This window comes from Phacochoerus africanus, chromosome 5 (genome assembly GCF_016906955.1).
Source record: "Phacochoerus africanus isolate WHEZ1 chromosome 5, ROS_Pafr_v1, whole genome shotgun sequence".
In the NCBI taxonomy this organism is placed as follows: domain Eukaryota; kingdom Metazoa; phylum Chordata; class Mammalia; order Artiodactyla; family Suidae; genus Phacochoerus; species Phacochoerus africanus.
In genome coordinates, this window is record NC_062548.1 from 18,475,957 (window position 1) to 18,489,328 (window position 13,372).

The window sequence follows — 13,372 nt, forward strand, 5'->3', positions numbered from 1 at the left end:
GAACTTCCCAAGACAGATGGAGGGAGCTTCATTCACTCCTTGTTATTAAGGGAAATTTTGTGGAATGAATATAAGCGGACTTAGGTACTCCAAATCTTGAGCATGGCCTTTCTGTCCTCCCACCTTCTAGTTCACGGTGACCTTTCCCCAGGCTAGCAATAGCCAGTGCACCCGCAAACCTACTCCGGTGTTCCCTGTCATTAGCACCCACAGAGACCCCTTGCAAAGGGTTTCTCCTCCACCTTCGGTTGGGGGTGCTCCGGTACACTTTGTGTTCCTCCCTAGGGAGGAAAGCTCCCTTCCACTTCCGCTCGTTGGCTCCGCCTCCTCCCACCCCCACCCGCTGGGTCCTAGCGCCTGCCCCTCCCTGGCTGTGTCCCGGGCTCCGTCGGTGCGAGGAGCTGCCGCTGGCGCCACGGAGCCGGCCCAAGTCTTCTCAGGTAGGAAACGCCGGCAGGAGTCCTCAAGGATCCCCAGGCGGCCCCAGAGCGGACGCGATCCGAGCGAGCCTCAGTTTCCCTGTGGGTGCCGAGGGCGGATGGGGTTAGCCTGGCGCGAGCGGCGCGGGCGGGGCGGGAGGAGTGCGGTCCCGGGAGGGCGCGGGCGGGCTCCGGGCCCAGCGGGTCCTAGAACCCGCCGGTTGTCCCGGCGGGCCGGCTGCAGCGGACGCCTGGGCTCGGCCGGCACGGCTGCCCGCCTTGCGTGGTGCGGGCCCGAGGGTCCTAGAGCCCGCCATGTTGCGGGCTTTTGTCCCAGGTGCGCGGCCGGCCTTGTACGGTTCTCTGGCGCCGGAGGCCCCCTCCCCGGTCGAGGTCTCGGCCGCCCCTCCCGCGGTCCTAGAGAACGCCATCTTGCAGGCCTTTGTCCAGAGCCTGGCCTTCGGTCCATTCATTTGTTCATTCTCTCATTCATCGTTCCTTTCTTCTTGCCACATTATCCGATGCCACGTTTTCCCAGGGCTTTTTCTGCGAAGAGTCAGCCCAGGGCCCTGCCCTGTGGGGCTCTCTGCCTGGAGGGATGCGGACACATAGATGGTTGCAGGGAGCTGGAAGCGCAGGGATTTCGCAGATCTTGGCTCTAACGCCCTTCAAACTCCCACGTGCCTCAGAGACCCCACTTTTCTGATGAGAAAACTGAGGCCCAGAGTGCAGTGGTGCCCTTACCTCTACTACCTATTAATTATTCCTGGGGGCACTGGGGAAGCAGGTATTTGAAGGATGCAACAGTTTTCCAACAGGAGAAGGCAGAGGGAACTGCGTACGGGGATGTATTTAGGTGGGGAAGTTTGAGAATTGCGGCTGGAGCTATGGTGCGGAGGGGCACAGTGCCTCTGGAAGTGAGGCTGAAAAAGTGGGTTGGGATTAGGTTATGGGCTAACCAGATTGGATGGATGTTCAGGAGATGACTAGCTCTCCTCTCTGCATGGTTCACAGTTCCCCATCTGCTATCTCACCAGATCTCCCGTGGCCTGTGAGGCCTACCGGTGACTATTTGTTTAGATGTGGGGAGACTGAGATGGAGAGAGGATAAAAAGTGGGCTCTTCACCTCATCCTTGCCTGCAGGGTTCTAGCCTAAACCCTTTGGGAATTAAATCTGCATTCCTGGCATTTAGAGCCCATTCTAGCAGCAAGATGGCATCCCCCACCTAAATCCAGTAGTAAACAAAGACAGGGCTCCCTCACCAGAGCAATGAATCGACTGTGGGGTGGGGTGGGGTGGGGTGGGGTGGGGGGGGAGGGGGGGGAGAAAGAGCTGGGATCTCGTTTTTTTTTTGTTTGTTTGTTTGTTTTTGTTTTTTTTTTTGTCGTTTGTCTTTTTAGGTCCACACCCTCGCCATATGAAGGTTCCCAGGCTAGGGGTCTAATGGAGCAGTAGCTGCCTGCCTGCACTGGACCTTGTGAACTTGGAAAGGCAGAGAAATTCGGTTAATAAAACTGACGTTTTTACAGACTCCTACTGTGGGGGAGGCAGAGTCCTTAGACCTGGAGGTTGATCTGTTCAGTTTGTTTTGGGGGCACCAAGCATGGTTCTATGTGGAGAGGATGCGGATTAATACAGATTCCTGGCTCTCAGAATTAACAACTGAACCATAAAATGTATAAGTGCTAGCAATCACTTATGATCAGGGGAGAGAGCAGACGTTTGGGAGGTAGACCACCTGGCTTTGAGTACTGGCTGTGACCATGACTAGCTACTTTTTTGTGCCTCATCCTTTGCCGTAAAATGGCAGGGGGTGGGGGAGAAGTTAATACTATTTAATCTATCTGCTCTACTATAACAGAAAAAAAAAAAGAGAGAGAGAGTTCCTGTTGTGGCTCAGCGGGTAACAAACCCAACTGGTATCCATGAGGATGCGGGTTTGCTCCCTGGCTTCACTCAGTGCGTTAAGGATTGGGCATTGCCATGAGCTGTGGTGTAAGCCAGCAGCTGAAGCTCAGATTTGATCCCTAGCCTGGGAACTTCCATATGCTATAGGTGTGGGCCTAAAAAGCAAAGAAAATAGAAAAGAAAAGGAACAAAACATGGGGTAGGGGGGCCACAACAAAAATTTATTTCTCACTGTTCTGGAGGCTGAGCTATCCAAGAAGAAGGTGCTGGCCAGTTCACTTTCTGGGGAGGGCTCTTTTCCTGCATTGTATGTGGCCACCTCCTGCCTAAGTTCTCACATGGCCTTTCTTCCATGCTGGGGCACATTCAGCCATAACAAACTTCTAGGCAGTTGTGAATGTGTAGCTTGAATAGGACACATAAATACGTATGTGTCCTAGCTCGTGGTGAACCTGCAAGGAATGTTATCTGGATGAGCAACAGGAAGGAAATTAAAGAGGAGGGGGACCAGAGAATGATTAGCAGCGGTGCAGATAGCATTGAGAAAGGTGCTTAGGGGAATCCCCTGGTGGCTCAGCAGATGAAGGATCCAGCATTGTCACTGCTATGGCGCAGGTTCGATCCCTGGCCAGGGAATGTCTGCATTCTGAGGGCACAGCCAAAGAAGAGAAAGAAAGAAAGGTGATCAGGAAAGCCCTCTTTCTTTCTTTCTTTCTTTTCTTTCTTTTTTTTTTTTGTCTTTTTAGGGCCACACCCACAGCATATGGAAGTTCACAGGCTAGGGGTCAAATCAGAGCTACAGCTGCTGGCCTACACCACAGCTATAGCAACGCGGGATCCAAGCCATGTCTGCGACGTAGACCACAGCTCACAGCAATGCCAGATCCTTAACCCACTGAGCAAGGCCAGGGATTGAACCCTCATCCTCATGGATACTAGCCGGGTTCGTTTCCACTGAGCCACAACAGGAACTCCAGGAAAGCCCTCTTTAAGGAGGTGACAAGGAGCTAAGACCCAAACAGAATCAAAGAGATAGCTGCACAAAGATCCTGGGGGATAGTGTTTCTAGTGGAGGGAACTACTAGTGCAAAGTCCCTGAGATGAGAAGGAATTTGCATCTTTGAGGTGAAAAAAGGAGCCCGTGTGGGTGGATCCTACTGAGCCAAAGGGAGAGGAGTGGGAGATGAGGTAGGCAGGAGTTAAATAGTTCAGGGCCTTGCTGGCCATGGAAAAGATATTAGTCTTTGTCCTAAGAGCAGTGGAAAGCCCCACGATTTGGCTGTTAAACCTTAAATGAATGAAGACCCGCAGAGAAAGAGCCCAGCACAGGTCCTCTGAAGACTTAGGTTTGAGTCGGGGCTCCTTGACTAGCTATGTGGCCTTTTGCAAATTTTCCCCCTGAAAAAGATGCGTAGTAAAAATCCCTCTCTCCTAGAAGCTTCTGAAGACCTAAGATTTATTGTTTGTTTGTTCTTCTCCCTTTCTGACTGCCAGGGCATATGGGGTCCCCAGGCCAGGGATCAAATCCAAGACGGAGTTGCAGCCTATGCCACAGCTGCGGCAACACTGGATCCTTAACCCAATGCACCAGGCCAGGGATCGAACCCACTGCAGAGACACTGTCGATCCCATCATGCCACGGTGGGAACTCCGTGCCTTTGGTCCTTACATGTTGAGTGTTCAGAGCTCCCGCTTTGGCACAATAGGATTGACGTGGGTTTGTTGCCCAGCCCAGTACTGCAGGTTAGGGACATGGCATTGCCACACCCAAATTCAAGTCTCAGCTGCCTAAGTAACTAGCTATGTGACCATGGGTTTATCCCTAACTCTGGGAACCTCAGTTTATTTCTCTGTAAAATGAGGGCAATAATCCCTATCTCAGGAAGCTATGAGAGAATTCAAAATCAGTAGCACACTCAGCAGAGTGGCTCTGAGACGCTTCAGTAATTGGCGGCAGTAATTATTCTTATCTTGTTCGGCCCTCGCCCAACCCTGTGAAGTAAGTACTGTTATTATTTCCATTTTTCAGATGAGAAAACTGAGGTCCTGGATTTCCCATTGTGGCTCAGCGGCTTAAGAACCCGACATAGGAAGTTTCCGTGGTGGCACAGTGATAATGTGATAATGAGCCTGACTAGTATGCCTGAGAATGCAGGTTCCATCCCTGGCCTGGCTCAGTGGGTTAAGGATCCAGTGTTGCCATGAGCTGTGGTGTGGGTCACAGATGCGGCTCGGATCTGGCATGGCTGTGGCTGTGGTGTAGGCCAGCCGCTGCAGCTCCATTGTGACCCCTAGTCTGGGAACTTCCCTATGCTACAGGTATGGCCTTGAAAAAACCGGAGTTCCCGTTGTGGCCCAGTGGTTAACGAATCCAACTAGGAATCATGAGGTTGCGGGTTCGATCCCTGCCCTTGCTCAGTGGGTTAACGATCCGGCCTTGCCATGTGCTGTGGTGTAGGTTGCAGACGCGGCTCGGATCCTGCGTTTCTGTGGCTGTGGCGTAGGCAGGTGGCTACAACTCCGATTAGACCCCAGCTTGGGAACCTCCATATGCTGTGGGAGCGGCCCAAGAAATGGCAAAAAGACAGACAAAAAAAAGAAAAAACCCAGAAAAACTGAGTTCCTGTGGTATGAAGTAAATCACACAGGGTCACAGGAAGTGAGGGCAGTAAGATTCTAAGCCAGGCAGTTTGGCTTCAGAGGCTGCACCTAACCTCAGTGCTGCAGCCTTGTTTCTCTTGGCCTCATTTCCCTTATCTGTGAAAGGGGGCAGTTACAGAACTTTTCTCATGGGGCTGACATGAACTTCAAGTGAGTTAATCCATTTGAAGAGCTTAGGATATCACCTGTTATTTAGCAAGTGCTCAGGAAATATGAGCTATCCTGGTTTTAGGAGGTTTTATTTGTTTGTTTTGGCCTTGCCTGCAGCATGCAGAAGTTCTTGGGCCAGGGATGGAGCCCAAGCCACAGCAGGGACACCACCAGATCCTTAACCCTTTGAGCCACCAGAGAACTCGCTATCATGTTTATTAAGGAGAAACTTTTATCAGTCAGACTGTCCAGAGAGGATCCGGAAGGGAGTAGCAGAAGGGAGTAGCGAGGGCCTTATCCAGAGATAGGCAGATCCCCTGGAAAGTGTAGGGGAATTCAAGCCCTGGGAAAGGGTGGGCTTCAAGCCCTTGAACTCACCTTCCAGCCCTAGGACTTAGTGGGAAAAGTGAAAAAGCTGAGGGTGGAACAGAGTGGTGTAGGATGGAGGCCAAAAACCAAACAGGAGATGCAGGGAGAGCTTCCTTTGGGAAGCGCGGCTTGGTGGGATTCAGACAAGCCATGGAGGACCTGGGGACTTGCACGGTGTGATGGAAGCCATAGAAAATTCTTGAGCAGGGGACAGAGCATGACATGGTACCTTTGGGAGAAGACTCCTTAGGTTGTGTGCAAGGACGGGGGACTGAGGCTGGGCCACCAGTTAGAAGGATGCTGATTCGAAAGATGCAGCCCTTGGTGTTCTCGTCGTGGTTCAGTGGTTAACGAACCTAGCTAGTATCCATGTGGTTGCAGGTTCCATCCCTGGCCTCTCTCAGTGAGTTAAGGATCCCGTGTTGCCATGAGCTGTGGTGTAGGTCGCAGATGCAGCTTGGATCCTGTGTTACTTGCTGTGGTGTAGGCCGACTGGACCCCTAGCCTGGGAACCTCCATATGCCGAGGGTGCAGCCGTAAAAAGACAAGAGACCCCCCCGAAAACATTTTTAAAATGAAGATGCAGCCCTTGTTCTCCCTCCCCACCCCCCCCGCCTCGGGGCTCCTGAGTCCTCCTTGGGTCCTAACTTAGAAGCCACCAACCACTGAAGTGTACAGATGAGGAAACAGGCCTGGAAAGGAGCACTAGGAGTTCCCCTATGGTGCAGAAGGTCAAGGATCTGGCATTGTCACTGCAGTGGCTTGGCTCGCTACTATGGCACCTGTTCGATCCCTGGCCCTGGAACGTCTACATGCTGTGGGCACTGCCAAAATTAAAGAAAGAAAGGAGCTCTAGAATCCAGGCTTCCTATCTCCCAGCCCAGCTTCTGGACTTACCTGCTTCCCCTCCCTTCCCTAGAGTACTGTCCTTCCCCCCACCCTGGCTGCCCCCAGCAGCTGCTGCAAGCACTCCTTAAGTGGATCTGCCTTAATCCTCTTCCCTTCATCCCCCAGGGAGGATGAGCTGGTGTTAAGACTAATGCAGCCATTAATCCTATTTCCTCCCAGCCATGATCCCCAGGAGCAGCTGGGTGGAGGGTGTCTGGGCCCCAAACCGAGAAAGAAGGGGCCTTAGCTAGAGCCTGGTCCCAGGAGACCAGGCTAGAGCAGACATCACATCTGAGTCAGAGCCTTCTCACTTCTGCTAACAGTGGATCAAGCTTCCTTGAGAGTAACTGAGCTCCCCCATTCCCAGAGCTATGGGAGCAAGAACCAAACCACTCCAGAGCAGAGGGTGGACCAGGATTCCTACCTGGGGTGGAGTCCCGTCCAGCTGTGCAAGGCCAGGATTCTGTGTGAACAGTTGCTGACGCTGAAAACTAACCAACCAGAGGGGAGAGACAAAATACCTATGCTGGGAACCTATCCCTTTCAGCCAAATGGTGCCAGTCACCACATTTAGCCCATTGTCTTTGTCATCTTCTGGCCTGGACACTTGGAGACCTTCAGGCCAGACTCGTATCTGGGCCTCTATGTCTGCAGCCTTGCACAGGTCTTGGACGCTGAGCTGAAGAAGGAAGATGGTGAGATGGGTGAAGCCAGGGCCTTCTGGGAATGCCACAGGGTTTGGAAAAGCCCAGAGGCTGGGAGGGAAGTGAAGGTGGACCTTTGGATGGCCTCGGCCTCCTCTCTTAGCTCTTCTCAGGTCACCTGGTTCAGCTCCTTTCATAAGTGAACAGACCGGAGAAGCAGGAATATTTGCAAGGAAGGATGTACATTCCGGGTGGGAAATGAGTTAAGATAGGGTTTCCTCTAAGGCCTTAGGGGGCTTTGGTGAGGAGAGAAGTCTTGGAGAATGGGAAAGGGGTATGACTCCTAACTTTGCCTCTTTCACAGAGAAGCCCAGCCCATCAAGGCCATGGAGGTAGAGTCTTTGGAGGACCGGTCCCCAGCCCCGGGGTACAAGCGCTCTGGCCGCCGCTATAAGTGCCTATCCTGTACCAAGACATTTCCAAATGCGCCCCGCGCAGCACGTCACGCTGCCACACATGGGCCTGCAGACTGCACAGAGGAGGCAGCCGAGGTGAAGCTGAAGCCAGAGACAGACCCCAAAGCGGAGGATGCCAGTGGGGACAAGGTATCAGGTGCAGCGGCTAAGCCTCGGCCCTACGCGTGCCCGCTGTGCCCCAAGGCTTACAAAACGGCACCAGAGCTGCGCAGTCACGGGCGCAGCCACACGGGCGAGAAGCCCTTCCCCTGCCCGGAGTGCGGCCGCCGCTTCATGCAGCCCGTGTGCCTGCGCGTGCACCTAGCCTCGCACGCAGGTGAGCTGCCCTTCCGCTGCGCGCACTGCCCCAAGGCCTATGGCGCGCTCTCCAAGCTCAAGATCCACCAGCGCGGCCACACCGGCGAGAGGCCCTACACCTGCGCCGACTGCGGCAAGAGCTTCGCAGACCCCTCGGTATTCCGAAAGCACCGGCGCACGCACGCAGGCCTGCGGCCCTATGGCTGCGAGCGCTGTGGCAAAGCCTATGCTGAGCTCAAGGACCTCCGCAACCACGAGCGGTGAGGGCACTGGGCTGGGTAGGGGGCGGCCGAAGGGGTTGGGACGAGTGCACCAATAGGGTGAAGGCGTTGAGTCCTAAAGAGCGAATGAGCCAATGGAAGGTGAGTGGGGCGGAGCTATGGGGCCCAGAGGGTGGAAATGGAGCCTGATTGGCCTAGGCCTCTGGATTGAGGAAGGGGGCAGGCCTTGAAGTTGGGCACCTTAGAGGGTGAGGTCCAGGAGGTACGGGTGAGGCTGGTATGTTGTGTGCCAAGGTATATCTGGAACATAAACACCTGTCCTGAAGGTTTCTTTCTCGGGGTACAGCCCTTTGCCCCTTAGGGAATTGGGCCAAGGCCCCAGAGATGTTAACGGGCTCTAACTTACAGTGCAGACCCTCAGTGGGGGTCAGGCCGGGGGCTCACCCTCATGCCGAGCTTCCTCGCTCCCACAGGTCCCACACAGGCGAGCGCCCCTTCCTCTGCTCAGAGTGTGGGAAGAGCTTCTCCCGCTCGTCCTCACTCACCTGCCACCAGCGCATCCACGCTGCACAGAAGCCTTACCGTTGCCCGGCCTGCGGCAAGGGCTTCACGCAGCTCAGCTCCTACCAGAGTCACGAGCGCACGCACTCGGGCGAGAAGCCCTTCCTGTGCCCGCGCTGCGGCCGCATGTTCTCCGACCCCTCGAGCTTCCGGCGTCACCAGCGGGCCCACGAGGGCGTGAAGCCCTACCGCTGCGAGAAATGTGGCAAAGACTTCCGTCAGCCTGCCGACCTGGCCATGCACCGGAGGGTGCACACGGGCGACCGGCCGTTCAAGTGCTTGCAGTGCGACAAGACGTTCGTGGCGTCCTGGGACCTCAAGCGACACGCGTTGGTGCACTCGGGCCAGCGGCCCTTCCGCTGTGAGGAGTGCGGGCGGGCCTTTGCTGAGCGAGCCAGCCTCACAAAACACAGCCGGGTGCACTCGGGTGAGCGCCCCTTCCACTGCAATGCCTGCGGAAAGTCCTTCGTGGTCTCGTCAAGCCTGAGGAAGCACGAGCGGACTCATCGAAGTAGCGAGGCCGCAGGGGCTCCCCCGCAACAGGAGCTGGTAGTGGGGCTGGCGCTGCCAGTCAGCGTGGCAGGCGAGGGCTCAGCCACTCCGGCAGCAGGGGCGGGGCTCGGGGACCCTCCAGCCGGGCTGCTGGGGCTGCCCCCGGAATCAGGAGGTGTGATGGCCACCCAGTGGCAAGTGGTGGGCATGACGGTGGAGCACGTGGAGTGCCAAGATGCTGGGGTTGGGGAGGCTCCTGGTCCCTTGGGGGGGGCAGGCGAGGTGGGGGGTGAGGAGGTGGACGAGAAACCACCACAGTTTGTGTGCCGGGAGTGCAAGGAGACCTTCTCCACGCTGACGTTGCTGCGAAGGCACGAGCGCTCACACCCAGAGCTCCGGCCCTTTCCCTGCACCCAGTGTGGGAAGAGCTTCTCAGACAGGGCTGGGCTGCGCAAGCACAGCCGCACCCACAGCTCTGTGCGCCCCTACACCTGCCCCCACTGCCCCAAGGCCTTCTTGAGTGCCAGCGACCTGCGCAAGCACGAACGCACCCACCCTGTGCCCATCGGGACCCCTACACCCCTGGAGCCCCTTGTGGCTTTGCTGGGAATGCCTGAAGAGGGGCCAGCCTGAGGCCCACGCCCCTTCCGCCACACTCCTAGGAGCTCTGCCCCTTCAGGGTGCCTCCTGAATTTCCCTTTGCCCCAGCTCACTCTTAGACTCCAGATCCATACCTGTGTCCCCAGGCAGCTAGCTCACCTTCCTGACAGAGCTGGGGACAGCAGAGGCTGGCAAGAGACATGGCTCTCTGGGCACCACTCATTAAAACACTCACTTTGACACTAGGTTGTTTTCTTGTCTGGTTGGGGATGAGTGGGAATTTGGGCATCAGATGGGCTTCAGTGGAGACCCCAGGGTTGACAGATTAGAAACTAGAAGGGTCTTTGGATGCATTGCTTTCTCTAAATAACGTTTCAGAAATGTCTTGTGACAAAGGATTCCATGGTCAAGTAAGTACAGGAAATCCCTGTACCTGTCTTGGGGATTCTTGGTGATCAAAGTATTAAAATCATTGATAAGACCTGCAGTGAACAAATCTGTTTAATTTTGTTTTGCCCGTTCAATTTGATCTTTTACTGAGTGGTTCTACTCCTGTACTTTTACAGATAAACTGAGGCCCAAGGTTAGTATATTTTCTGTAAATTACAATAACAAATTAGAAAATATACTTGGGGTCCCATTCACGATAACAACAAACCCATCAACCACAAAGGAATAAACCTTGCAAAAAACACACAAATCTATATAAAGAGGGCTGTGAGACCTAACTAAATGGAGACATACCATGTACCTGAGTGGAAAGATATCATTAAAAGATGTTGATTCTCCACAATTTAATCCTTAAATTCATTGCTATCCAAAAGGATTCTTTAAACAGAGCTTGAAAATCCTAAGTTTCTGGAGTTCCCTTTGTGGCTCAGTGGTTAACAAACCCAACTGGGATCTGGTGTTGCCTTGAGCTGTGATTGCTGCTATAGGTTGCAGATGTGGCTCAGATCCCACATGCTGCACCTGTGACCACAATATTTATATATTTATTTGAAAAGAGGAGGTTCCTGGAGTTCCCATTGTGGCACAGCAGAGGCAAATCTGACTAGGAACCATGAGGTTGCAGATTTGATTCCTGTCCTCGCTCAGTGGGTTAAGGATCCAGCGTTGCTGTGAGCTATGGTGTAGGTCGCAGATGTGGCTCAGATCCGGTGTTGCTGTGGCTGTGGTGTAGGCCAGCAGCTGTAGTTTCAGTTCAACCCCTACCTTGGAACCTCCATATGCCGCAAGTGCGGCCCTAAAAAGCCAAAAAAAAAAAAAAAAGTTTCCTTTGTGGCACAGTAGGTTAAGGATCCAACGTTGCAACAGCTGTGGTGCAGGCTGCAAGTGCAGCACAGGTTCCATCCCCAGCCCAGGAATTTACACATGCTGTAGGCACAGCCAAAAAAGAAAAAAGAAAAAAAAAAATCCAAGCTAGTAGCTTTTTTTAAGGGGGTGCGTTCTTATCTATTTAATTCCAGTCAGTTCTATGGGCCAACAGCCAAACTCACAATTTTTTCAGACATGCCTCTCTCTCTAGACTTAGCTGTAGGCAAGTTGAGAGTTACATTCTTAATCTCTTTTCTCTGAATCATCCTGTGTAATTGAAAGAATCTATTGGGAACCACTACTGACCAATTAAGAGGTTTTTACAAAAGGCATGAGAATTATACATTCAATATGGCCATTGCCTCAAAGATGAGTTTTAATCAAATTTTGTAGTTTAAGTGCTTTATTGGTTGTATCTTTTACTGGTTAAAAATTTGGATCACCTGCCTGGAGTTTCTATCTTCTCTTCCATTTCTGCTTAAAAAGTGGCCAATTATTTTCTTTTATCTTTTTAGGGCCGCACCTACAGCATATGGAAGTTCCCAAGCTAGGGACTGAATTGGAGTTGCAGCTGACAGCCTACACCACAGCCACAGCAACACCAGATCCGAGCCACATCTGTGGCCTATGCTGCAGCTTGTGGCAATGCTGGATCCTTAACCCACTGAGCAAGGCCAGGGATCAAACCCACATCCTCGGAGTTCTGGTTGTGGCACAGTAGAAATGAATCTGACTAGTGTCTATGAGGATACAGGTTTGATCTCTGGCCTCATTCAGTGGGTTAAGGATCCAGCACTGCCACAAGCTGCAGCATAGGCCACAGATGTGGCTCGGATCTGGTGTTGCTGTGGCTGTTGTGTAGGCTGTCAGCTGTAGCTCCAATTCTACCCCCTAGCCTGGGAACATCCATATGCCATGAGTGCGGCTCTAAAAAGCAAAAATCAATCAATCAAAATAAAGCTATTAAAAAAAAAACCACACCATCCTCATAGATACTAGTCAGGTTCTTAACCCACTGAACAACAATGGGAACTCCTGGCAGATTACTTTCTGAGTAATCTCTTTCTTACCATAACTTGTCAAATGTACCCAATAGCAACCAAACCATGATAATAATATTCTCTTTCCCTGATTTTTTGCCTAAAGCTCTGAACGCAGTTGGACATTATTTATACGCTTAGTTCTATTTCCAGCTTATAGTTTAACCAAATGCTTCACCACTGCATAATATACATCACCAACTTTCCAACTTCCTGTGGTAGTTTCCTCACCAGCCACTGTCCAGCTCCAAAGCCAATGCCACACAACTCAGGTTTATTTTGTATTGAAGCACCACCCCACTTCTGGATACTGGTTCTGTAATAGATAAATTAGACTTATTATAATCTGGTATCAACCAGCCTCCAAATATCTGTGGCTCACAGCAAGTGAATTTTCTCATTTACATTATGCATCATTTTGAAGGTGGGCTACAGCTCAGCTTCATGCCTTTTTTGGGGGGAGGGGCATGCCCACAGGATGCAAAAGTTCCCAGGGCCAGGGATCAAACCCACACCACAGCAGCGACCCAAGCCATTGCTGTGACAACGCTGGGTTCTTAATTTCCAAGTCATCAGGGAACTCTTAGTTTCATGTCCTCTTAATTCTGGGTTCCAGGGTAAAGAAGTTTTTTTTTTTTTTTTTTCAGGGCCACACCCTTGGCATATGGAGGTTCCCAGGCTAGGGGTCTAATTGGAGCTACAGCTGCGGGTCTAGGCCACAGCCACAGCAACGCCAGATCCAAGCTGTGTCTGTAACCTACACCACAGCTCAAGGCAATGCCGGATCCTTAACTCACTGAGCAAGGCCAGGGATCGAACCCACAACCTCATGGTTCCTAGTTGGATTCATTTCCTCTGTGCCACAACGGGAACTCCCAAGAGTAAGACCTTGACTCAAGGTAGAGGATTCATAGGTAGGTCAATGTACCCTGACCTAGACCAATCAAGTGCTTTTTGGCAAACCCCACAGCATATGGAAGTCCCCAGGCTGGGGTTGGAACTCATGCTGCTGCAGAGATAACATCAGACCCTTAGCCTGCTGTGCCACAGTGGGAACTCAAACACCTTTCCTTAGGATTCTGAACCTGGAACTATTCTGTGGGTGAGGGAATAAGTGGAGAGGCCTACAGTTGAAAGGTTGTGATGCAAGATGGCTTTGGAAAAGCTACAACTAATACAGACCATGTTCCCTGAAAGCTGGGCTGAGCAGCAGCCAAGACAGGATTTCAGTGCAAAACCTATCCTTACCTCTCAATCAGGTGGGTTTCCCACAGGGAAGGGGTGTACACAAGGGAGCCTGAGAAACCTCCAGTGCACAGGTTCACTC

The 13,372-nt window shown here is 52.6% G+C and overlaps 1 protein-coding gene across 3 annotated transcripts; it reads left to right on the forward strand.

Annotated features, from left to right (window-relative positions):
- Positions 1–38: 38 nt before the first annotated feature.
- Positions 39–10,169, forward strand: ZNF668 (zinc finger protein 668). Of its 3 annotated transcripts, none has more exons than XM_047780006.1 (3): positions 39–84; positions 7,406–8,074; positions 8,509–10,169. In XM_047780006.1, the coding sequence occupies exons 1-3, from the start codon at positions 65–67 to the stop codon at positions 9,719–9,721; spliced, it is 1,902 nt and encodes a 633-aa protein (XP_047635962.1). In that variant the 5' UTR covers positions 39–64; the 3' UTR covers positions 9,722–10,169. The 3 variants fall into 3 exon arrangements, with proteins under 3 accessions (XP_047635962.1, XP_047635963.1, XP_047635964.1); XM_047780007.1 differs by lacking the exon at positions 39–84 and adding an exon at positions 324–440; XM_047780008.1 differs by lacking the exon at positions 39–84 and adding an exon at positions 6,105–7,092.
- Positions 10,170–13,372: the final 3,203 nt, after the last annotated feature.